At 46.8% G+C, this 26148-nt stretch overlaps 1 protein-coding gene across 1 annotated transcript in view; it reads right to left on the reverse strand.

The window, feature by feature from the left end:
- The window catches only part of INTS3 (integrator complex subunit 3), a 38542-nt gene that overhangs the window by 5676 nt on the left and 6718 nt on the right, over positions 1-26148 (reverse strand). The window contains exons 2-21 of the mRNA XM_043456206.1: positions 22027-22110; positions 21204-21287; positions 16277-16390; positions 15998-16082; positions 14615-14681; positions 12160-12304; positions 10767-10896; positions 9386-9483; positions 8062-8253; positions 7052-7139; positions 6491-6570; positions 5941-6032; positions 5501-5607; positions 4647-4766; positions 4183-4312; positions 3709-3763; positions 3401-3504; positions 2816-2860; positions 2483-2602; positions 652-805 (exon numbers count right to left, since the gene is read on the reverse strand). Coding sequence (XP_043312141.1) covers positions 652-805; positions 2483-2602; positions 2816-2860; positions 3401-3504; positions 3709-3763; positions 4183-4312; positions 4647-4766; positions 5501-5607; positions 5941-6032; positions 6491-6570; positions 7052-7139; positions 8062-8253; positions 9386-9483; positions 10767-10896; positions 12160-12304; positions 14615-14681; positions 15998-16082; positions 16277-16390; positions 21204-21287; positions 22027-22110 — 2094 coding nt within the window. The remainder of the gene's footprint in view (positions 1-651; positions 806-2482; positions 2603-2815; positions 2861-3400; positions 3505-3708; positions 3764-4182; positions 4313-4646; positions 4767-5500; positions 5608-5940; positions 6033-6490; positions 6571-7051; positions 7140-8061; positions 8254-9385; positions 9484-10766; positions 10897-12159; positions 12305-14614; positions 14682-15997; positions 16083-16276; positions 16391-21203; positions 21288-22026; positions 22111-26148) is intronic.

Raw genomic sequence — 26148 nt, forward strand, 5'->3', positions numbered from 1 at the left:
AGACAGTGGGTGTGTTTGGGGAGGGTGCGGGGTATGGGGTGCGCAGGGCCCCTTCTGGAGAGGGGAGGGGTGCTGGGCATGAGTGCCCTTCCTCCCTCGGGTTTTTGGCTAACATCGCACTTCCTCCTGTGATGCCCACACCCTGCGCCCTGATTTCCCTGCTCCTGGGAACTCTCACCAAGAGGAGGAAAAACAGCTGTTATCTCCTCCTATGTCCCAATTCCTAGAGAAGACTGCTAGTAAACAAGGGAAATGAGAGCTGAGTCTCCACTACAGAGGCCCTGGTCTTGAAAAAAAACAGAGAGAATTGCAGGGGCAATCAGACGGCCAGAGAGCTTGAATATGTGAACATGGATCTGGTTGGGAGCCCTGTCTGTCCTGGGTCCAGAGGATGGGGCCAAAGCAGAGGAGACAAGTGGACAGGCCCAGACACCAGCTCACAGGACAAGAATTCTGTGGGTTTTAGACACTTCTCAATTTGATGGAGAGAGGCAGAAGGAGGGGACGGCTGCGGTGTGGGAGAAGGGGCCTACTGAGGCCAAAAGTGAAGGGGAGAGGAGGGTGAGGGTCGTGTGCAATGAGATGTTGAGGTCTCTGATGAGCCCACGGGCACTGCTGTGCCATCCCAGGGACACAGGGCGAGATGCTGACCTCTGTGTAGATGGAGGGTGTGAGGTGGCAGAGCAGTCGCACGTCGTCCTCCTGGCAGGCCTTCATGTCCATCATTAAGCAGGTATGTAGGTCGCCCAGCTGGGTGGCCTGGGCAAACGACTCGTACAGGTTCATCTTCCCGGCGGCGGCTTTGCTGCAAGACAGCCGGGCCTCAGCCAGCAGCCTGACCCCGGCCTCAAACAACCCCTAAGTAGACCCCCACTCTAGAATCCCTTTGCTGCCCTGAATGCCCCAGGCTAACGTGTCTCATGGCCCTCCCTGGCCTTCCCCAGAGACTTGGTGACTATGGAAATCAGGAGACACTCTTCTTTCTCCCCAGCTTTCCCCTGTGTTCCAGACAGGGCTCAGACCACAGTCAGTGAAGTTACCACCTGGTAAGAGTAAAGAACAGGAAAAGAGAGAGGGCTCACGTCAGGTTAGAGAAAGCTGTCTCTCTTGTTCTTTGGGCTGTAAGCAATGAGGGCAATAATACCTACAGATCCCTACCTCACACCATATGCAAAAAACTTAACTCAAAATGGGTTACAGGCCTAAATATAAGAATTGAAATTATGAAACTCTTATAAGAAAACAGGAGTAAATCACAAGCAACAAAAGAAAAAAAAAACAAAAACAGGACTTGATCAACATTTAAAACTTTTGTGTTTCCAAAGATACCATCAAGAAAGTAAACAGACAATCTACAGAATAGGAAAAAATGTTTACAAACCATATATTTGATAAGGGACATCTACCCAGATGATGTCCCTTATCTGAAGAACTCTTAAAAATCCACAAGAAAAAGATAAATACCCAATTGAAAAATAGAGATTGAAACAGACTTTTTCCCCAAAGAAAACGCAAATGGCCAATAAGCACATGAAAAAATGCTCAACATCATTTGCCATCAGGGAGATGCTAATCAAAACAATGAGATGCCACTTCACGTGCATTAGGCTGGCTATACTCAAAAGCCAACAACTGTCCGGGAGCATGTGGAGAAATTAGAACTCACACAATGCTGGTGGAACCAAAGTGCTTGCATCACTCTGGAAAGCAGTTTGGCAATTCTCACAGATGTAAAAATAGAGTTATCATTGGACTCAGCAATTCTACTTCTAGGTAGATACTCAGGAAAACTGAAAACATCTGTCCATGCAAAAATCTGTACGTGAATGTTCACAGCAGGTCTATTCACAACAGATAAAACAGTGGAAACAACCCAAATGACCGTCAACAGGTGAATGGGAAAATAAATCATGGTAATAGCCATATACTGCATTATCTGGTCATTAAGAAAGAAGGAAATGCAGATACACACTACAATGGGATAAACCTCGAAAACACTGGGCTAAGTGAAAAAGTCAGTCATGAAAAATCAGATACTGTATGATTCCATTTATATGAACTATCCAGAAAAAGTAAACCTATAGAGACAGAAAAGCAGATCAGTGTTACACGGGCCAGGTGAAAGGGAGAATGGGGAAGTGACTGCTAACAGGTATGGGGTTTCTTTTTGGGGTGATGAAAACATTCCAAATTAGACAGTACTAATAGTTGCATATCTTTGCTGCTGCTGCTGCTGCTAAGTCGCATCAGTCGTGTCCGACTCTGTGCGATCCCATAGATGGCAGCCCACCAGGCTCCTCCGTCCCTGGGATTCTCTTTGTGAATATACTAAAACCACTGAATTGTACACTTTAAAACTGTTACACACACCACACACACACAGAGCTCTGGTGATGACAACCAAGGGGGCTGGGGAGTCAGGTATGATAGAGACACGCTCCAGGATGCTTCCTGACACCTTCTTACACGGGACCACACCCACCTGGCCCTTAGGTAGTAGAGCAGGTGGTAGCCAATCTTGGGCTGCTTTTGGTACAGCTCAGAGAGAAGGTCCAGCAGCAGAGAGAAGCTGCTGTTGTCTTCTTGCATCTGGCACAGGTTCCTGGAGTGGGAGATGGGAGCACAGAGGAGAGCTTTACCTGGGGCAGACTCTCCCGTGGCACTTCTGGGGGGCATGGCTGTCTGTGCCCACTGCATACCCCTCCTTTCTGAGAAGGAGCCTCATCACCCCAGGACAGAAGCATAAGCATGCTGACAGGGAGGGTGGAGAGGGCAACATCTCCTACAGCTAGACCTAAACATCAGAGAGGCTTACCTAAATATTAGGTAGAGAGGCTTCCCCACAGACTCCTCCAGGGACCTACAAGATGAAGGTGATATATGAGAGTCCATGCAGGACAGAGGAGGAAAGGTGAGCTACAGCCAGCTATTGTGGAGGACCAGCCTGAGGCTAGATGCCAGCCTGCTCCTTTCTTAACGAGCATGGAACTTCCTGCTGCCCCAGAGGCTTGCTCACAGAGAAATCAGGGGCCTAACATGGAACCAGTCTGGTTGTTGTCACTCTAAGTGAGACTCCTGCCCTTCAGGGAGTTCCAGGCAACGGTCCAATCCCACCTGAAGCAGCAAAGACTTGGGGCTGCTGGGTGCGGAGCAGGGCAGGACATGCAGGGAGGCGTGCGAGTCCAGTGACCCCGTATGCCCGGTGTTCAGCAGGCAAAAATAAATCCTCTTTAGGTGAATCAGTACGTGTGAGAAGAAACACAAATGAAGAGATGATTTTTCTCGAGTCCCCAGCAAGGTGCCTCTTGGACTCGGGCCATAAGAGCATAGCCCTAGCTTCCTGAGGCTGGGGTAGGGGTGGGGGTCGGGGGTGGGAAGGGTCCAGAAAGATGAGCCTTACTCCTCAGTGATCTCCTCGGGCAGCACTTCCCCTCGGAAGTGGCCCTTGAAGAGCTCTTGCAGGCAGGAAGCGAGGACTGATAGCTGCTCTGAGTCAAAGTCTTCCTGGGTGGTGAGAAGAGGAGAGACTGTCACCGCCCAGACCCAGCCTCACTGCCCCCACTACCCAGAGCCTCTGAACTCATCTGCTTGCAGCTCCAGGATCGGCAGGCCCCTCCCCCAGCAGAAGGGACCCATCCAGAGGAGGGGAAGGGGGAGTAGCTGCCTGGGGGGCTCTGGGCTGGGCGGGCTGGGCTGCTTCCTCCTCACCTCCAGGACCTGGTCCACGATTTCCTGCATGACCTCACACTGGGCCTCTGTGTCGCTACAGAGCAGAAGGGGGAGGAAGTCTCAGGGACACAGAGGAGAGCAGAGAGGGACACACACCCAGCACACTCGCGTGCACAGAGACAAAACAAAGGCGCTCTGTGGGAAGCCGGGCTGTGGCGGGGGCCTCAGGGCAGAACCTGCTGCTCCCTGGGCAGCGGCCAAGGAGAAGGGGAACCCCCACAGCACAGCTTCCACTCTTCTATTCAGAAGCTCTTCTACTCAGAACCTTGGAGTGAGAGCCTGGAGGGCTGGGAAACAAGGCTGCCCCTCCCAGCCCACACCCCGCAACCTAAACCATAGAAGGTCTCTCCTGTGCCGCTTCAGTCACCTCTCCACACAGCCCACCAGAACCCCTCCACACCCACCAGACTGCACCCACCAAGTACCAGGCAGACACCCAGGGCAGGCACCCACCTCCCCTTCTGGAGCTGGAGCACTTTGTCCCTCAGGGACTCATCAAGCTGGTCAAGGTAAGGGGTAATATCAACTGGTTCCTCCACCACTGTCTCCTTGATCGGGTGGAAGCGAAACTCTCTCTTCTTCCCTGAAGGGAGTGATTTAGGAAAGGAGTCACTCAGCCCAGACAGGAGAAGCCAGACAGCCCCCTGAACAGTCGGCCCTGCTGACCCGTGCTGGGTATGCACCATTCACTCAGAGCTACTGAGTGCCTGAAGCACTTCCCTGAGTGTGGCATGTTCTAGCCTCAGGAAGCAAGAAAAGGCAGGGACCACTTGTCCTTTTTTCCCTTCTGCTTCAGTGTAAAGTTCTGGAGTCTCTTCCAGGAACACTGATAACAAAACTAACTCAGAGGCACAGAGAGGACACAGAGGCTGCTCCCCCCAGGTAGTCCTCTTAGGACTGACACAAGTCTGCACTACCTTTGCTGTTGAGATCCTCCTCATCGTCACTGAAGGCTGCCTCTGCGTTGTCATAGCAACTCTCATCCTTGTCTGACATGTGGTTGTCCATCTCCATGGAAACTGGCTCCTCGATTTTGACTTGGAAGTAAAGAAAGACAAGGCATTTGATGGCCTCCTGTGTGCCATGCTCTTGGGAAGGGGAAACGAGAGGGCAAGTGGGAGGATAAGGAGCCCATGACCTAAGTGGAACACAGACATTGAAAGGACAGGCATCTTTTCCTCCACCTTCCAGGGCTTTTGGGGGGGGATCTTGCCAGCAATGAGAGCAGCACAGCACCTGAGGCCTCTATGCTCAGCTGAGGATCAGCCAGTAGATAAGATCAGGCACAGTCCCAAGTGCTCTTTAACTTAGAACCAAGTTGGAAAGCTCTGCCTAGCTTAAGCCCTTACCCCAAAACAAAAAAGGAAGGGGATCTGCCTGGAATTGGAAGCAAGATTTGAGACCCAACATGACAACCTCTCATCAGAGGACCGGGCCTGGGGCTGGGAAGAAAGAAGAGACGGACAAAGCTAAAGTGAGATAAACATACATTCCATGAAGGCCTTCTACTTACTGAGGAGAGGCCGGTTAAAAACAAAAGAGAGGAGTTAAGAGAGCAAGGGATGTCAGTGAAAAGCAGATAAGATGGAGAAGGAGAACCAGAGAAGATGACATAAAAATGAATAAAAGAAAAAACTGGGGCAAGAAAAATTGAATTGGACAGAGTCACAGAGGTGGAGCACATGGCATCCTAAACAAGGGTTCTAGTCTGAGCACCCTGGATGTCTCCATCCCTCTTCTGAAATCAGTGATGGACTGGGCAGGTCTATACCTTCCACAGGTGGGCTGGGTGAACTGCAAAACTCAGGAAACTTCTCCCTCAGCATTGCCCGCAGCTCCTTATCCAATTTAGGGTTGTCAAAGAGGGGAGCCAAATGCCTAATGGGGAACATGAACGAAGGTCAATATCAGAGCTCCTCACTTCTAATGCTACATGGAACTAAACAATAAACAAGTCTAAGCCCAATGGTATAAGTGGGCAATACTCTCTGGGAAGGGTCACTGGGGCACAGGGAAGGCATCTGAATCCCTCTGAAAGAGAGAAATTCCTCTAAGAGGCAAGAGGATGTATGCCTAGCAGTCTGTGGTAGAGCTAGTACTTTCTATACATCTCAAGGGAAAGGATTGGCAGTGGTACAGCAGTATCTGGACAAGCCTGACCTAGTGAAAAATGAGTGGTTTCCCTGCCCCACAGACACATGAAGTGCTTACGCCAGGACCCGCTTCTCCACAATGTGATTGAGGGAGGAGAAGACACCCTGCCGCACGTGGCCCTCCAGCGGCGGATAGAAGTTGGGAATGATCTGGAAGGGAAGAGGAGCAGAAAATGAGCACAGGACAGGACCTTCCATCCAGACTGTTCTGCTGAACTAGAGCTAAAAAGCAGCTTTGGTTCCAGTCAGGAAACACTGGGAGGTATGGCTGCAGAAAGGACTGGAATGTTCCTGATTGTCCTGCGCTGTTAAAATGGGAAAGTCTTAGTCAACTGCGGTGCTCCTCAAGGAGACATGGTTTTACCTGAAGTCATCATCCCTGCGGCTAAGAAACCCCATGGAGACACGGAAAGATCCAACTGCAGACAGGGGGAATGTGGGAGAGAAGCTTCACCAACTTAGGACAAAGGACCCATGACCATGACCCACTTCTGCTCCCACAGTCAAGGGGCACTGGGAAGACCTATTCACTGACTGCCAAGGTTAGAAGGACACACACTTAACTCTGCTGGGCAGACATGGGGAGAAAAAAGGGCTATGGCACTTACACGGCACATGAAGTCCAGGAGTGTGGCAGTGATGGCTGGGTGGGGCTTCATGGAGTGATGCATGACCAGGATGGCTGGTTCTGGAGAGTGTGGAATTAAAGGGTCCCCCCACATCAGAGAGTCCCCATAAAATAAGGTATCAATATATACAAATGGCTCCAGAGAAAGCTATGTCTTCCCCACCCCCTTCTAGTTCTGCTGAGCAGACCCAAAAGTAGACACTCCCCACAACGGCTCACAGCCCTCATCTCCCTTCCTGTCCCAGCATTCAGCTTGGAGGAGGGAGGTGGCAGGAGACAGCACAGGCTTTTCCTCTGCCTGGGCCCTCCCTACTCACAGCACGAACATAAGGCTATGGGGTGAAGGGGGTGGGATGGTCGCTCAGGCTCATCAAAGCAATTTTCCTTCTAGGTCAAGGGAGCACGGATGAGGAACAACGGAACTGCTCCAGATAAGCTGTCTCCACCCCATGCTGCCCTGACATTTATGGCCACTGTCTCTGAGACGAGGCAGCAGCGCTGGGGGGCTGGGCAGCGGTGCTGCCCGGTCTCGGTCACATACCTATGTTCATAATGCTATCCTTGTCTGGGCTGAAGAACAGCCAGTCGTAAAACAAAGCCAGCTTGGCATTAGAGGCAGCGACATTTGACTGGAAAAAAAAAAAGAGAAAAAAAGAGGCTAATTTCATCAACTAGCTCCCTTCCTGCAGAAGCCCAAGGCAGATTCCAGGGCCCACTTAACTGCTCCATCCACGAAATTAAGTTTCTAGTGAGTCAGGGTGGAACTGCCCTGGGGGTGAAGACACCCAAATCTGTATATGTGGCCTCACCAACCAAGGGGCTGGGGATTGGTCTGGGTTCTTGATCCCACAAGGAGAACATCTGGGCCTGGGGGTCCCCTGATCACCCCCAAGCTACAACACTCAGACTAGACCCTCAGCTGCCTGTGCTGAGCTCCCCAGGCACATTCCTGAAGGGAAGACCCTAAGGCATAGCTTGCTGTTATATCTGAATCAGCACATTCCAAGGACCCAGTCAGACAGGGGAGGGGGAACCCTGTCAGGAGAGGTCAGAGGGCAGCTAGATGCCAGAGAACAGTTTCCCACCCCAGGCACAGAGAGGAAACGCTGGGAAGGAAATGGCTCTACTGTGGATTCACCCTGTTCAGAGAAGGGAAGTATCCAGAGTTGACGCCAAAAGGCCCGGAAGTAAGGGTGTAAGGAACACAAGACCTGAATGTGAGTCAGGAACACTTCAGAGGGATAATCATACGTGGTTTCTGGAAGCTAACAGGAAAGACAGGGATGCCTGAGAAACCCAGGCTTGGAGACTGGCAGTAAAGGTTCAGATGAAACTGTTCAACCCTAAACTCACATGGGAAATAAAAAGTGTGAGTAAACTTCTAGAGATATGAAGGGAGGCAGGGCAAGGCTGAGATACTCAGGAGGAAGAGAGTGAAAAGGGGCCCTTCGGGTCAGGTGGCCCAGAGTCAGGAGGGAGCATGGAGGTACAGGACGTGAGGGAGGGTGGGGTCACCACCCTGTAACCTCCACCCCTCGCCCAGCCGCTCACCGTACACGTTGTCAGGAGCCAGCCAATGATGGCCCATCGGGGCAAGATATCTGAACTCAGCACTTCATTGGAAGGGTGGACAACTCCACAGATGTAGCGAATGAGGTCACAGCGCAAAGACTGACTGTCTGGGGTTGACAGGTACTGACGCTGGAACCAATCCTGGTATCGCTTTTGTTGACCAAACCGCACCTTGGGGGAAGGAAACGTTAGAAAGAAGAGCTAGGAAGGGAGGGTGGGATCTCTGGACAGAGGAAAATGAGCACCATTCAACTCCAGGTTTGACCTAGACCTCAATTTCTTCCCATGACTTAGTCATTAATTCCAATTGTCTCTCAAGTTTCTCTGCCTTTGGGAAGACATCCTGATTTAACTCTTCCTTGATTTAAAAAGAATGCTGTCTACTCAGCACTGACTGAAGGCTTTCCTAGGCTGAATGACCTAACAGGATCATTATCTAAAACACAGAGATTCTCCAAACCTTCTTCCACCCAAGTCCTTCCCTTAAGTGGGCTCTAAGTGGGTACAAATAGCAACTCTTCCTAAGGGGAAGATCTAGATTTCCTCTTCTATTCCCAATTCAACCAAAATAGAGAGGAGAAAGGTTTAAAAAAAAAAACAAAACAGAAACAAAACTAAATCAACACAGTCCAACAGAACATTCAGCAAGGATGGTGCCTACTGAGCTCCTAAAATGTAGCTGCTCAAACTGAGGTATTGGACTTTAAATTTTATTTAATTGTAACTAATTAAAATTGCAACATGTGGCCCAGATGTAGACAGTTCTCCTGGATGACTTGGGAAACCGAAAGTTGGCTAGAGCAGTGATTCCTTAACATCAGACTAGCCGCACAGAAGTTGTTGCCTGGAAAGTCTGTTAAAAATACAGATGCCACAGTCAGATCCTCTGGGAGAGCAAGGTCCAGGAAGGTGTATTTTTTAACATGCTCCTCAAGCAATGCTGTCATATTCAGCCATGTTTGGAAACCAAAAGGCCGTAGCTCTCTTCCTGAGAGGTCATGGCTCACCCAGAGGAACCATGAGTTTCCCAGAATGAACACTCTCACTCTACTCTTTTATGGCACATTTCACAATGGTAAATTACATTATTTGTATACAAGTATTGGTTTAATGACTGCTTTAGACAGACTGAAAGCTTCGTAAGAACTGGAACTGTTATGTCTTTCTCAACACTGTATCCCCAATTCTTAGCTCTATGCCCAATTGCACACTTGACCCGCCCTCCACCAGACATCTGCAGGCTGAAGGCAGAAGTCCAGGTAGCACCTGCAGCTTCCCTTCTTGCTGAAGTGGGTTAGCTTACCCGGGATGTCATGAAGAGGAGCTTAGTCTCCATGTCTGGGGTTAGACGACATGCTAGGAATTTTCGAGATGTTCTTGACTGAAGAAGCTGTAGGATACCTGAACCAAGTATGGAAGCAAAGAGAAGAGAGCAGACTGATGACCAGGAGGAACAGAAGGCAGGCGGGTCACCTGGGCCAGGTACTGATGGCCAGTGGTCTTGCTCTTGGGGAGATTCTAAGACGTGACCAAGAGGGGGTTCCAACCACCATCTGATTGATCTGCTCCATCCAACCACCATCCCCAGGACCCAGATGTATTCATTCTTTTCTTCTACTGGCCGTCCAGAGTCCCCTACTCACATTATTCCAGTTGGCAATATATGGGAAAGTTAGGGAAAATTTTGGGAAACCCTAGCCTCTCTTTCTGCTCCTGATGGTCCCACCACTGGGTCCTGGGATCAGTGTGGTGTTATGGCATAAGCACGAGCTATGGAGTCAGACAGACCTGGATCCAAATCCTGCCTCTGACACTTACTAGCTGTGTGGCCTTGGGCAAATTACTTAATCTCCTTGAACCTCATTTTCTTTATCTGTTAATATGGAAAGTAAAATATCCATCTTACAAGAGTGCTCTGAGTATTAAATGAGTTAATATACACGAGCCTAGCACACAGCAGACACTTAAAACAACTCAGTACATGTTTCCATAAAAGAAATAGTACAACATAACGTAGAACCAGAGCTTGCTTCTCCTCTTTCCTGACTTCCCAGTCCTAGACTGTTACACTCGTGTTATGTGTGCACATGTACACATATCACACACAGATGCACACTGGAGACAGGTTGGGAACAAAGCTGTACAGTCATTGTTTAGACCATAAGGACCCTGGGAAGGCAAAAGGGAGATGAAAAGGGCCTCGTTGGGGGAGGCACAGAGACACGCTCCCTCCCCCACAGGGGATTCTGGCTAAGCTAGATCCTTGGAATTCAGAGGCATCACAGTTCCTGGGGAGGAGCCTTTGCTTACAGGACAAATTCCAGTGCCTCTGCTGAGTCAGTCTCACAAGCTGACCTCTGACACTCCTGACAATCAGTGAAGCTGGAAATTGGTCATTGGCTCACCTCTTGAGCCCAAGAGTTGCTGGGACAGGAGGAGGAGGAGGATCACAGTTCTCTATCTCACTTTTTCTTAAATGACAGACAGTCAGAGCCTGCCACATAGGGACTGTCTGGGAACATGAATGGTTCTGTGTACTCCCGCCGTTCCCACATCCAGCTGTCCCCGGCAGAGCTTGCCCAGTCCCAAGCTTCTTAAACCTGACTGCCAAAGCCTCTCCTATCCACCCACTTCTGCCCTCTCGACTGACCTCTCAAGGAGAAGATGCTCCAACCCTTACTTACCTGTGAACTGAGGACTCAAGGCCTGAGGGTTATGGATAATATCTTTCCAAAGCAGTTCAAATTCTGGTATCCTGGCAACATTCTGAAGTAGTCTGACGAGGTCTCGGCCAATCATCAAACATTCCATGAACTAGATGGGGTGGGTGGTGGGAGATGGAAAGAGAATAAAAACAAGAACTGTCTACCTGATGCAGGGAGGAAGGAACAATATGTTCTAGGGAGGGGAGGAAAGAGGGTTGAATGGATTACACAATTTTTTCTGGAACCAAGGGACTGGCTCTAAGCTGTTCAAGGGGAAGAGAGCTAAGTTGGGGACCGAAATCAAGGAGAGGTTACTGAAAACTGCTGAAGTCCTGCTGCTGTCACGTTAATCTGTGGCCCTCTCCTCCTAGAATGGTTTCAGTCGAGGTCAAGGGACACAAACATTCCAAAAGGCTAGGGCTGGTAAGTTGAGCCCCAGACACCTTACCCTAGAACTTGCTTGGTCCAACAAAGCTTTCTGTGTAATGACATGACCTCTAGTTGTGCTGTCCAAAAGAATACCCATTAGCTACATGTGGCAAATGAGCACTTGAAACGTGTCTAATTCAACTAAGGAACTGAATCTAAAATTTTTATCTAATTACAATGTGTGTGTGTTTTTTTCTTCCTGGCCACACTGTGCAGCATGTGAGATCCAAGTTCCCCAACAAGGGATTGAACCCATGACTCCTGCACCGGGAGCACAGAATCCAAACCACTGGACTGCCAGGAAGCCCCTAATATCAACTGATTTTAACTTATATTGTGACACGTGGCTAGTGGCTACTGCATTAGACAGCTTTAACTCTAGGATCTGTCTCTCCTGGGAGATCTGACAATGGACAATTCACTATCCCACTTGACCATGGCAGTTACCCAGGCAGGCAGGGGGATGGGTGGGGATAACATAACAGTGGGAACAGAAGACAGCTTCTGTCTATGATGTGCTGTGGGACAGCGTCCATGAAGCTGACCAGGAAAATCCCTAGGATGCCAGCGTAACCAGCAGCATTCTAATAACTGGGGCTTTGCTGTTGTTTAGTCCCTAAGTTGTGTCCAACTCTTTGGGACCCCACGGACTGCAGCAAGCCAGGCCTTCCTGTCCCTCACCATCTCCCACAGTTCACCAAGTGCGTGTCCACTGAATCAGTGATGCCTTCCAACCATCTCATCTTCTGCCATCATAGGAACTAGGGCTACTCCACACTGATTTCTCCACCATGCTATCCTCATCTGTCTTACAGTGATGAAAAAACAACAAACCTTGAACCACCTCCATACCTCCAACACATCTCTGGCCCCAGGTCACCACAGAACTGACAAGAGGTGTCCCTTTCTGGGTCTCACTTTCCTATGGGTTTTTTGTCCTCACCCGCTCCCGAAGCAGTGAGATGCAGAAGTCCACCTCCTTCTGCCGCAGGGCCTGGAGCTGGGCGGTCCCGTGGTGGTCGACGATGAGGCGGAGGTATGTGTAAACAGCCATGGCAATGAGGATGCTGCTCTTCAGTACCCATTCCCTGCAGGGAGGGAAGACACGAAAGACATGGGCACCTGTGCTCCATCCAGACCCACCCAATTTACCCCCACACTTGGCTCCAGTGCCTCGGAAATGTCTGATGATTAGCACTGGGAGTAAGTTTCTGGTTCCTTAATTGCTCACTCGTGCTGTTGTTATCTGTCTTGGACTATTAACTGGCTAAGGTGGGGACAACTTCCTCTCACTCTACCAGGTGCCCAATAAAGATAAGTGCTATATGAAAGCAATCTCTTTCTACCACATAAGTACTTAACTTTTAATAAAATAAGGTTGTTTGTTGACTCAGTCATTCAAACATTAATGGAGTGTCTACCGTGTGCTAAGCCCTGAAAGAGGTACAAGGGACAGAGATAAGCCATAGCTTCCACCTGACTCAGGCCAGGAAGAAAAAGGTGTGCAAGTGTCCCTCAGTCTGCAGTTCTCAAAGTGCAGCCCAAGGACCTCTGGGGGATTATCAAGACCCTTTCAGGACCGTGGAGGTTTCAGAACACACTGGGTGTGCTTGTCATTACTAGCCCACCATGTCACAAATGTTCCCCTGGTTTGTTCTCTGGCCACTAATCCCACTCCCAGTCAATGAGTCACCTGCCTTAAATAATAATCTGAAAAGAAGAACATGATTTTGGATGGCAAAGCCTATTTTCCCAGGAGTTTTAGACATTCCCTGGAGAAAAGGGGGTAATGGAAGAATTGTGTTCCCTGATGCTTGAAGAGGAGTACCAAGAAACTGTGGGGAGATTCAAAGACTCCAATGCTGGCTCAAATCACCAAAACTGGGGCGCTGTCTCCCCTAAGCAAGCAGTTTGTAAGGGTTTTAGCACCCCTGCTGGAAGACAGGGAACCAGAGGAAGAAGATGGGGAGTTTAATTAATCCAACCAGGCAACATCCTGATTCTGGAAAAGTGCCTCAAGCCACCTAATTAAGAGACTCTGGCCTTCTCCTTTCACAGAGTAAAAGCAGCAGCCAAGGCCACTGGGGTGGGTCCCCCTCCCCCACCTGTTACCTTTTAATTCCACACCCCTAAAAAGACCTGGGAAGGAGTGGGAAAGAAGGTGTGAAAGAGGACAGTTTTAAACTTCTAAGGATTCATTTGCATTAAAAGATGTGAGCTTTTTGGAGGGCAGGAGAAAAGGCAGGGCAGTTATCTGACACCTGTACAGTGCTCTGTGCTCTGACTGCCCAAATGAGAAAAATTCTGCTTTTTAAGGTACGGGAACAGGAGGTATCTGCCACCAGGAACAAAATTAGAAAAACCACTTCTTAGGAAGATTGCCAGTGGAGGTGATGACTGTATCTGAGACGTGGGATGGGGCAATGAAGCTAAAGATCAAAGTGAAAGCCTCTGACCCAGGATGTCAGGAAGGCACAGTGACTAAAGACAAACAGATCTGATAATAAACTGCTCGGAGCGTGTGTGCTGTGCGCTGGTGCCCATGAGGGAAGACGTGCCGCCGCCGCACCTGCAGCTGCACATCCAGGCCCAGGGCACTAGGGGGCACCGCCTGGCAGAGCTGGCACAGCTCTCCGTTCCGCAGTGCAAGGAACACAGCCATCTCTTTCACAAGCATGAGGAAGGGCTGAGGTCCATTCTTCTAAACCACTGGAGATACAGACTATCAGCCGTCTCAATCATGTGACCACTGTGGTGTCCCCTCCCAGAAACAGACCCTGAAATCACGCAACAGGAAGACTGAGGCCACAGGACCAAGAGGTAGGCCTCATGCCCAAACAAGTTCAAATATGGAACAGCCCTCAGATTTTCTGATCCTTTACTCTGATGGAGAAGGGAAAGAATCAGCTGGTCTCATGCCCTCTGTACCAATGGCCTCAGTGACCTCCTCATTCTCACCACCCCCTGTGCCACTTCAACAAAAGGAGGGCGTGAGGAGGATGGACAGTCTTGGAAGGGAGAACAGGGGTACCTGCCAGGCCTGGGTGGTTGGCTGGCCCCACTCTGCTGAGTTCATTCTCCCCTACCTCCTGCCAAAGATAAACATTCCATGGAGGTCTGGATCAAAAATAAACCCTTATCAGATAAAATGAGTTTTTCCTGGGCTCCGAGATATTTTAGTAAAAACCTTCTTTCCCACTCCTTCATCCCTGGGCCACAGCATGGCATTAATTCCTTCTCTTGCCACCAGTACATGGCCGCTCCCTCCCCCACCTCATCCCCTCTAACCTGAGGTGTTCTTGGGCCACTAACAGTTCCTCACACAACCCCTGCAACCCACACCCATACCCATTGTGGCCGTATCCAGCTCTTGCCCCACTCTTCACGACAGACTCTACCTCTGCTCCATCAGGATATCCAGAACGCTCTCTGCCAACCAGATGTTTTTTGCTGTAACATCCCCACCTGATCAAAGGGGAGAAAATAGAGAGTCAGAATGGCTCTGATTAGTGACTCAGCTAAGCCAGTGCACGTCTTCTCCCTCTTACTGCTCCATCCCTGTGATCCCATCACTGATGTTCTGAGGGCTGAAAAAACTGTCTTTGTTTCGTCAGGCTTTAAAATTTCCTTCTTTGCCTCCAGAGAGACAGGAAGGGAAGGTCTGGGGTTTTTCCAGAAATCAGGGCTACTTTCCACAGACAGGGGGTTGGAGTGGGATTACTTTGACCCCTAAAAGGGAATGTCTGGGAAGGAGATATGAAAAGTCCACAGCTGGAAAGAATAGATGACATTTCAAATAGGGCCTGACAAGTGCAGGAGGCAAGCAACAGCTGCAGTCCAGCCACTGGATGTCCCAAATCCTGTGTTCAGCTCAAGACAGGCCAAGGGTTTTTGTCTCCAGGTATCAGAGTCTCGAGTGCTTACTATGAAACTTCCTGGGGCAGAATTAAATAAGCAGTAATGCCAGATCAAAATTGTAGGATCAGAAGTGGGGACTAGGAGTGCCAAACAGGGAAGAAAGTGCCAGGAGAATGGATAAAAATAGCCAGGACAACAACGCTATGCCTTGCCCCAGGTCCTAATGTAAAAATTCGATTTACAGAGTCACACATCATGTAGATTAAGGTTTATACACATCACAAGGGGAGTATCACCATTATATAAAATCCTGAAGAGGAAGCAAAGAACCAAGGGGCAATGGCGAGGCAGAGAGACAGGGTCATTTCTGAACAAACACATGTAATCTTGGGAACAGAAGTAGCAGGGGCAGGACTCTTGGATAATCAGCAGCTCAGACAGATGTCTCTGATGCCAAGAAGATAACGGAGCCTAAATGTCAGGGTCTGTACTGTGACACAGTTTGTCCCTCAAACTGGCCCTAAGTGTTTAAGACATTGAGGTAGAGCCAGAGAAGATGTCCGGGGCTCTGAAAGTACAGTGAGATGAGAACCAATTATTTTACCATTCTTCCTGATCCAATAGGCCACGAAACCCCAGAGTGAGGACTGGTTACAACAGGCCAACAACAGGCTAAATATTCTATATCAGGCCTCAAGTTTGGCAGGAAGGAAAACGAGGCAAGACTTATCGCTTCAAAAGGCCCCCTGTAATTTTTCAATTTCTTTGTGCAACATATGTGGCCAGAAGATGCCTGGGTCAAAAGTAAAGCGTCTAAGCAATCCAGGAATCAAGTCCCTTAGGCACTCAATCATTCTCCACTGCCTGGACTTAAGGCATACTGCATACTCCTTTCTTCTTTATGCTCTTGCCATCCAACTCACCGGCAATCTGCTTCATGAATGTCATGCAAACACCATCGGCTCCCAGAACCCCACTCTTCACTAATTCCCGTACCAACCACACCAACTAAAGGAGAGAAAAAAGATGTATGAAGTGAATGGCCTATAAACTTGAGAAAGGGTCTAGTCCAATCATTTTATAAGTTAGGTGTACAAAGACAGGAGTGTGTTACCCCTGATTCCTCCTTCCCTTCCCCTTAGGAGAGCATCCATTCTCTGTTACGTCTCTGAGCTAGATCTCTCTTTCCTTCCTGGCCTTACCTGAGTACGGCAGGTATCCTGCAACTTCAAGTACTTCTCCATGAGTATCTGGTTGATTTTATTCAGAACAATATTCATGCCATCACGACTCACCAGAGCCAAGTCCCGGTAACACTGTAAGAAGTGAGGTTTGTGAGCAGCCAGCAAGCTAAGCATAGGCTCCTGATCCCACTCATGGTGGGCCCTCTGCCCCCTAGCCTCTCCAACGTAAATACTACCAATGGGATACAAGTGGCAGTGAAAAATTTTCTGCTCTAGAAGGCATGCTTACCATTCAACGACCAACACACAAGACTTTCCACTCTGGAAAGACTTTCCACGAGCCTTCCACAGGCTCCACCATCCCAAACCTATCCCTTGCTCTGTCACTCAGGGTGGGGAAAAGGGACCAAGTTACTCTAGTAAGACAGAAAGCCTGCTAAGAAAGGCTCCCTGTCCCCTCACCTCCCTCCTTAGGAAGCGTCACACTGTTTGAAGCCACCAGCTGAGCAAAACCAGGTGGAGGCCATCTGCTTTTCATCTGCCAGTAAAAGGTCACTGCAGAATGGGTTTGGTTGAACAGGCCGGAAAGGATCTTAAAGAGACTTTTAGACTTCTATCGACACAGCCAGATGAAACAAAGGGCTAGGAGTATTAAGGAAAGAAGACCCATGGACCAGGATCCCGGAAAGAAAGGGCAGACCCAAACCAAACTTCCTTAACGAAACATCTTTCTTCTTTTCTCCAGGCTGCCCTTTGCTTCTGCCAAGTATTGAAGAAGGAAGGGTCCTTGAGCACATCTGACTCTGGGGGAGGTAAGGGAATGCATGCCAATTTCCTCTGAGAGCTCCTGTTTCTCTCACCCTGTCTCTCTAAAGAGACCAGACTCCTGGAGGACTACCTTAGGGGACCTCATTAGCAACCTCCTCAGCCTGCTGGGTTCTATGCTGTCAGGGTCTCAGCACAAAGGGCAAAATTATAGATAGGCAGTATCTCACAACCACGGATGGCCAGTGGCAAGGACAGCATCAATAATAATAGCGATTGTAACAGGGAACATGCACTGGCATTGTGCAAAAACTTTATATTCTATTTACTGCATCTGAATCACATAGTCACCTTATTTATTATCATCTCTATTTTTATAGATGAGGAAACAGGCACAGAGAGGTTAAAGTAATTTGCCCCAGGTTACATTAGAGATAAGAGAAAGATTCAAATCCCAGTAGTCCAACTCTGGATTCTTAATCATCCCAACACTAACATCAGAAATAACTAAAAGGAGAAGAGGCTGCTGGGGATGGAGGTTAAGAGTTTACAGTGGCTTTGAGACTACTACATTCCTAAACTCATTCATCCTAAGCGTTCAAAAGAGAGGTACTCCAGGACTTCCCTGGCGGTCTGTCCAGTGGTTAAGACTCGGAGCTTCCAATGCAGGGGGTGCAGGTTCGATCCCTGGTCTGGGAACTAAGATCCTACATGCTGTGTGGCATGGCCAAAAAGTTTAAAAATATATAAAAATTTTTTTTAAAAAGGAGAAAGAGAGAAGTAATCCTCAAGACCAGCTGCTCCCTGGACTTGGGTATGTCCAGGGACTCCTAAGAGATTAGCTATCCTACTTCCACTTCTATTATCCTTAGGTCAAAACAAGCATTCTGATGAAAATACAAATACTTAGATTCCCCCATGTGCCATAAACTTTTCATACTCAAAGGAGAATTTGATTATCCTCTGAGTCCATCTGCCAGAGGGAGGGCTGGGAGATCAAAAGTACAAGCAAGGGAACAAGAGGTAAGAGAAGCCAGTGAACTACTGCCAACTTGCTCATCAGTAAATGTGGTTCAGCCCTGGAGCCTTCCCTAGAGGAGTGAGTCACAGAATGGGCAGAGGATGAGGGATGCAGAGGCAGAAGGAAGACCTATGTCAGGCCAAAGACAGAGACACGACTAGTAAGAGAGGAGCTGTTTCCTTCTGCTCAAAGGAAAGCAGAAATCCCAGAAATGCAGAAGAGACCCTGACAGGGAAAGACAGCCCCTCAGGAGACGCAGGGTCAGACGAAGCAAGCAGGTTCTGGCTGCCTAATTCCATGCTCCATCTGGGACCTTATTAACCACAACTGCTGGTAATGCATGCAGCTGGGTACCAGGAGGATCACATCATATCATATTCCTGATGCTGCCAGTTGTCTCTCCAAACTCTGTGCCAGTGTGCTGACTGGCTTAGAAGATAAGTAGATGGGTGGAAAAACTCAGTGGGAAACAGAGGGTCCCAAAAGAGAGGAAAGGTGACAGGATGGTGCTGAGGCAGGATACCTGTCCTGTGCTGGGAACAGTGATGTTCCAGCCTCGGCCCTCAAAGCCCCCAACTTTCTTTCTAGAGCTATCTGCCGAGAGAAGCACCTGGACCAAGAACTGCCAGGGCCTGGTGTTGTATCTTTGGTGACGAAGGACCTTGGCATCAATGTTAAATCCTTTCCTATCACCTAAATCCCCTGGCTACTAGAACCGGAGCAGAAGTTAAGGCCCTCAACTTAGCCTCCCACCACACTGCAGGCCCCAGCCAGGCCTGCTCCCAGCGATTCAGTTTGGACATCAAATAGGAAATAAAATCAGAGAATATAAACACAAGGCTGACGACAGAGCAGATCCAAGTTAGGAAGGTAGAACTGGAACAAAATCCACCCCACGTACATTCCACTCTCCGCCAACAACTGACAGCTCTTTCCTTAACTAAGTTTCTGTTCCAGAGACAGAATTAACTCCAAGTAAACCCTTAGGAAACACTCCCCTTGGTTTAAACTTAAGCCTAAAACAATGCATTGGGATCAGTTATCAGTTACACCCACCCAAAACTTCTGCAGGACAGAGTATTCTGTAAGATAATCACCCTTTTAGGAAGAAAGATAAAGCTCGAGGAGATGGGGCACAAATTCTTCCACCATTCTCTGACCTGGCTCAAGGCCTCTGAATGAGTCATACCTGATAGTTCCTCATTTGCCTAAAACTGTATCCTCCTAATTCCCAGTCTCCACCTGCTTTGTCTGAAGAGGCTCCTAGGTAGGGGATGTGCTTGGAAACCTTCAGCATGTGAAAATAACCCTGATGCAACCAACCCTGACAACCAACTATGAGACCCAAGGTGAGGGCCTGGGCCACGCTCCTGGGGCAAAAAGAAGACCAGGTGCTCTAGTGCCTTGTCATGTCTGGATGGCCAAATTCATGACATAATAAGCATTTACAATGCATAGCCCTATGACCTCTCACTGACTGGTCAGGCAAAGAGGTAGAAATACCATGGGGCCCTGCCCTCTTCACTGAGATTTACTGATTTACCCTAGCTGATTCAGATCTCACCGGAAACAAATAAAACCAGTGGGCAAGATGAATCTGCACTGAGATGACTAAATAAGGTTTTAATTGTATGTATAAAAACTCACATGAGAGACAACAATGTCCCAGCCCAGAAATGGCCTGGGAAACCAGGGACTTGTCAGTACTTGCTGCCCTACCACCTACCCTCACCCCAGGTTTGCCATGACCACAAGCAGCTAAGCCAGGGGACCAAGGGCATCCGGTCCTTGTCCCTGAGAATGCTGTCTCCTTGGTTCCCTTGAACAAACAACCTCCATGTTTCTTACAGGTGCACTGAGAGCAGTTTGGGGGAAGGGAACAAAGCCACCAGTTTCACATGGGCTTTCTGGGAAGATTAAATGTCTGGATAGAGCTGAACACAACACTGGACACAGCATGATTGTCTCCTTTCACACTCCCTTTGTTCAGGGAAGGGGCACGGAGAAAACTGAATTCCCCCACACCAAGCTCTTCTCCGTTAGTGCCACGCAGTTAATGCCAGATACAACATGTGTCTCCAAACCATCTCGCAAGACTCAAGGACACAGAAAGCGGAAATCCAGAGAGGCAAAAGGCAGGATTTTGCTACTTTATTATAGAAAGAACAGAGTCCAAAGAGAACATCCTGCTCAGTCCCTCATCTCAAGGAAGGATCTCTCTTAAACCATTCTATTAATATCAATAAGTAAAAGAGACTCTTCCATTTGTGAAGAACTCCAGACTAGTTTTCATATAGTATTCCTCAGGAAGTCTGACTCCAAAGTATTCCAGTCTTCTCTTAATCACTCCTTTATTATGGCATCACCTAACATTAAGCTTTCTAGGACTTCCCTGGTGGTCCAGGGGTTAAGAATCTGCCTGCCAATGCAGGGGATACGGGTTCAATCCCTGGTCCAGGAAGATTCCACATGCCTCGGGGCAACTAAGCCTGTGTGCCACAACTAGAGGGTAGCCCCCACTGTCTGCAACTAGAGAAAACCTGTGGGCAGCAACAAAGACCCAGCACGGTCAAATAAATAAATGTTTAAAAGCATAATTAATTAATTAAGTTGAGGAGGGGGAGTGGGGGAGTGGGCCATGTTGCATGGCTTGCAAGAACCCAGGCCACAGCAGTAAAAGCCCAGAATCCTAACCACTAGGCCTCTAGGAAACTCCCAAGCTGTCTAATTTAAATCCTACTTGCTGCAATGTTAAACCTGCTTTCTGTTCACCTGCAATGATAAAATCTGCAAACCACAGGTCACCCTCTTCTGGATAAGAACCCTCAACAGACTTCCTTACAGTTGTGCTCTTCTCTGGATTAAATCCCAACTCTTTTAGTCCTGACTCAAAAATCTACAATTTGAAACTCTTTAAATCCCTTTTCACTCTCACAACTGCATTTTCTTGCCTTTTAGCTTCAGGATCTGAAGAGAAAGGACTTTAGTAAGAGAGTGATCCATTTACTGAGTGAAAAGGGAGTTGTAACTATATTTGGAGAACAAGATGATCCAGCCCTGGTCAAAGGGTCTGATACTAAACCAGTTAAACCAAAAGTTCCACCATTCTCTCAGATCATATCTGAGAAGGGAATATGGGACCAGAGTAGGGAGTCTTACCTTCTGGGCTTGGGCTGGTTCAGTAAGGACAAGGGTGAAGAGGCCCAGGCAGATTTCCTCATGTTGCGGGGGGCCTTTGCATACCTGGGATAAGAGGAAAGAAAAAACTAGTTGTCACTCAAGAGACAAGTTCTTGAGCACAGCTGCTCCCAGAAAACCTGGGATTCTTGAGTAATCTGCAAAGGAGAATCATCAGCTAAAAGTGATGGACATCTGTTTTAGGAGAGAGGTGGAGAGAAAGGATGGACCCATACTGCTTTCTCCAAGGCTTGATGAAGGCCAGAGGAAGAAAATAAAGTGTTTGAAATGGGGGGGAAAATCCTACTCCACACCTTAACAGCCTTCAGTAGAGAGGGAGCCACATAGAAACATAGTCAAGACTTTGGGCAAATCACTGAACCCCTGGTATCTGGAAGGTGAAGACATAATAAGAACAATTACTAACAATAAATATTTATTGAACATTCACTGTGTGCCAGAAACTACTCTAAGTCCTTTCCATGTATTACTTTAAATCCTTCAACATCAGACAGTGATTAAGAAATGTAAAAGATCAAGCATGTGAGGATGATTTATAAAGAAAATTAGCCACCAGAGAACTGTAAGTTATTTTTTAAAGTTGTTATTTAATGATGCCTAAGGCTCTAAGAAATGGGACTCCCAGATTAGGAAAGACAGAGAAGAGCTGGGAAGTCTGATTCAGGAAACTAAGACATTAGCTTCAGCCCCTAGCTCCTAAACACTGAAGTCTTTCTATCTTTCTGATCATGTCTGAAAGCTTTCAAAGAAGCAGAAATGGGTACAGAGAGAGTATTATACTCACATAGGCATTGAGGGCATCATTGGCCTCTCTCTCTGAGACACCAGTAGTCATCGACGTCACAATGCTCATACATCTTTCCAATCTCTGTGAAGGGGTGAAAAAAAAATTTAGAAGGCTTCATACCATCACCGATGACATATTTCTGGTCCCAAAAAAGCTTTTTAAAAATTTAAATCACGTCACATCTCCAAAGTAGAGAAAACCACTAGGCCATTCAGGTATGATCTAAATCAAATCCCTTATGACTGTACAGTGGAGGTGATGAATAGATTTATTCATTGGGATTAGATCCGATAAACAGTGCCTGAAGAACTATGGACAGAGGTTCATAACACTGTATAGGAGGCAGTGATCAAAATCATCCCAAAGAAAAAGAAATGCAAGAAGGCAAAAGTGGGTGTCTGAGGAGGCTTTACAAATAGCTGAGAAGAAAAAGGCAAAGTAAAAAGGGAAAGATATACCTAACTGAATGCAGAGTTCCAGAGAATAGCAAGGAGAGAAAAGAAGATCTTCTTCAATGAACAATGCAAAGAAACAGAACAGAACAATAGAATGGGAAAGACTAGAGATCTCTTCAAGAAAACTGGAGATATCAAGGGAACATTTTATGCAATGATGGGCATGATAAAGAACAGAAACAGTAAGGGCCTAATAGAAGCAAAAAAGATTAAGAAAAAGTGACAAGAACACATAGAAGAACTATACAAAAAATGCCTTAATGACCAGGATAACCACAATGGTGCGATCATTCATCTAGAGCCAGATATCCTGGAGTGTGAGTCAAGTGGGCTTTAGTAAGCGTTACTACAAACAAAGCTATGGAGGTGATGGAATTCCAGATGAGCTATTTCAAACCCTAAAAGATGACGCTGTGAAAATGCTGCACTCAATATGCCAGCAAATTTGGAAAACTCAGCAGTGGCTACAGGACTGGAAAAGGTCAATTTCATTCCAATCCCCAGGAAGGGCAATGCCAAAGAATGTTCAAACTATGGCACAATTGCACTCACTTCACAGGCTAGCAAGGTAATGCTCAAAATTCTCCAAGCTGGGTTTCAACAGTACGTGAACCAAGAACTTTCAGATATACAAGCTGGATTTAGAAAAGGCAAAGGAACCAGAGATCAAATTGCCAGCATCCATTGGATCACAGAAGCAGCAAAGGAATTCCAAAAAAACATCTACTTCTGCTTCACTGACTATGCTAAAGCCTTTGACTGTGTGGATCACAACAAACTGGAAAATTTTTCAAGAGATGGGCATACCAGACCACCTTACCTGTCTCCTGAGAAACTTGTATGAGGTCAAGAAGCAACAGTTAGAACTGGACAGGGAAGAACTGGTTGGTTCAAAATTGAGAAAGGAGTACGACAAGGGTGCATACTGTCACTCTGCTTATTTAACTTCTGTGCAGAGTACATCATGTGAAATGTTGGGTTGGATGAATCACAAAGTGGAATCAAGACTGCCAGGAGAAGTATCAACAACCTCTGATATGCAGATAATACCACTCTAATGGCAGAAAGTGAAGAGGAACTAAAGAGCCTCTTAATGAGGGTATGAAAGGAGGAGTATGAAAAGCTTGCTTGAAACTCAACATGATAAAAACTAAGATCATGGCTTCTGTTCCCATCACTTTACGGCAAACAGAAGGGGAAAAAGTGGAAGCAGTGACAGATTTTCTTTCCTTGGGCTCCAAAATTGCTGTGGACAGTGACTACACCCATGAAATTAAAAAGACGCTTGCTTTTTGGAAGGAAAGCTGTAACAAACCTAGACAAGTGTATTAAAATGCAGAAACATCACTTTACCGACAAAGGTCTGTATAGTCAAAGCTATGGTTTTTCCAGTAATCATGTAGATGTTAGAGTTAACCATAAAGAAGGCTGAGTGCTGAAGAATTGATGTTTTTGAATTGTGGTGTTGGAGAAGATTCCTGAGAGTCCCTTGGACAGTAAGGAGATAAAACCATTCAATCCTAAAGGAAATCAACCCTGAGTATTTATTGGAAAGGCTGATGCTGAAGCTGAAGCTCCAATACTTTGGCCATCTGATGTGAAGACCAGACTCACTGGAAAAGACCCTGATGCTGAGGAAGACTGAGAGGAGAAGGAGTGACAGAGGATGAGGTGGTTGGATGGTGTCACCGACTCAATGGACATGAGTTTGTGCAAACTCCGGGAGATACTGAAGGACAGGGTAGCCTGGCGTACTGCAGTCCATGGGATCACAGAGTCAGACACAACTGAGCAACTGAACAACACATCTCCAGACCTAACTACCAGTTTACAAGTCAAGTCACCATGGGGGTATAATCAGAAAAATCCAGAAAAGTGTAAACTATGACAGGCTTTCTGGTTTCTTTAACATTTAAATTGCAAGGGGAAAAGCAGGGAAGGGGAACCTCATGTATGAGAAGAGGCTTAAGTGAATTCCCTGACAGTCCAGGGGTTAGGAATTGGCACTTTCACTACCAGGGCCTGGGCTTGATCCCTGGTTGGAGAACTAAGATCCCACAATCCATGTGGCAGGCCAAAAAAAAAAAAAAAAAAGACTTAAAATGACAACTTCTTGAACAGAATAAGGACCCAAGAATCCATGCTGATAGATACATACATACCTGACAAATAAAGGGAAAGCTCTTCCTTACAGCAGAATGCCAACTAAAAACACTGAAGGAATGACGGGAGTAATAACTGATTCAGGGAAATATCATTAATGCTAAAACTAGAGGTGAAACTTTCACAAGAGTATATAGTCACATAGGCTCAAATACTTATTAATCGAAGAGAAAATAACTGAAGGGAATTCTGGAGGATAACATCTTAACCAAGCAATCAGCGTTAGTATCCCAAGTAACAAGACAAAATGACAGCTGAAATTTCAGACAACCCAAATTGAGAGATTCTGTAAGATAACTGGCCTGTTAAAGTGTTTAAGGTGAAGGACAGAGACAGGACTAAGAACAAAAGAGATAGTACACCTAAATTCAATGTATGATTCTGGGCTGCTATCATGGACATTATTGGTACAACTGGTAAAACGTGACTATGCACTATAAGTAATATTAACATACTGATGTTAAATGTTCCAATTTAGATAATAAAACAGCGATTATGTAACTGAGAATCCTTTTCTTAGGAAATACTCATGGAAGTATTTAAATCTTAAGTAGCATGGGGCTGTAACTTATTCTCAAAAGGTTAAAATAATAATATGTATACAAAATGAAAAAAAAAAATAATATGTATACAAAATGAAAAGCAAATGCAACAAATGTTAACAACTGGTGAGTCCAGAAGAAGAATATTTGAAATTACTTTTGAAGTAATTTGAAATTACTTTAAATAGTTTAACAGTAATTTGTTTAAATACTTAAATAGTTTAAAAAAGTTTAAAAGTAGTTTGAAATTACTTTAAAATAGTTATAAAAAATTAAAGGGACATGTCAACTGAATGCAACAATGTGAGTTCCTTGTTTGGTTACTGAGCTGAAGAAACCACTTACAGAAAGAATTTATGGGAATTCCCTGGTGGTCCAGTGGTTGGGAGTCTGCTTTGATGCTTGTGGGCCCAGGTACAATCCCTGGTCCAGGAACTAAGATCCCACAAGCCATGCCACACAGCCCCCAACAACAAGAAACCCAGTAAAGCACATGAGGAACCTAAGGGAAAAAAATCTTTAAAAAAACAAAAGGATTTATGAAACAGTTAATTTGAACAATGAGTATTTCATTACATTGAGGAATTATTAATATTTTAGGCATGTTATTGTGGCTATGTTAAAAAGAAAAAAGTCCATCTCTCACGGACATATATGAAGTACCTACAGATGAAATGATATACCTTGGATTTGCCTCAAAATAATCCAGAGGAGACTAAAGGGAGATATAAGACTGCCATATACTGATAAGTACTGAAGCAGAGTGATCGTTCCAGGGCAGTTACACTACTCTCTCTACTTTTTCATGGTTGAAATGTCCCTCCAAAAACTTAAAAGATAAACTTTAAAAAAAAAAAAAAGGTGAGCGTAAGAAAGAAAAGAACTAGTGGAGAACAAAAGGCCAAACTAAAACTTCCAGGGTCTCTAGTGAAACAAAGGTGAGGAGCACTGCATTAGAA

Source organism: Cervus canadensis, chromosome 2, assembly GCF_019320065.1.
Source record: "Cervus canadensis isolate Bull #8, Minnesota chromosome 2, ASM1932006v1, whole genome shotgun sequence".
NCBI lineage: Eukaryota > Metazoa > Chordata > Mammalia > Artiodactyla > Cervidae > Cervus > Cervus canadensis.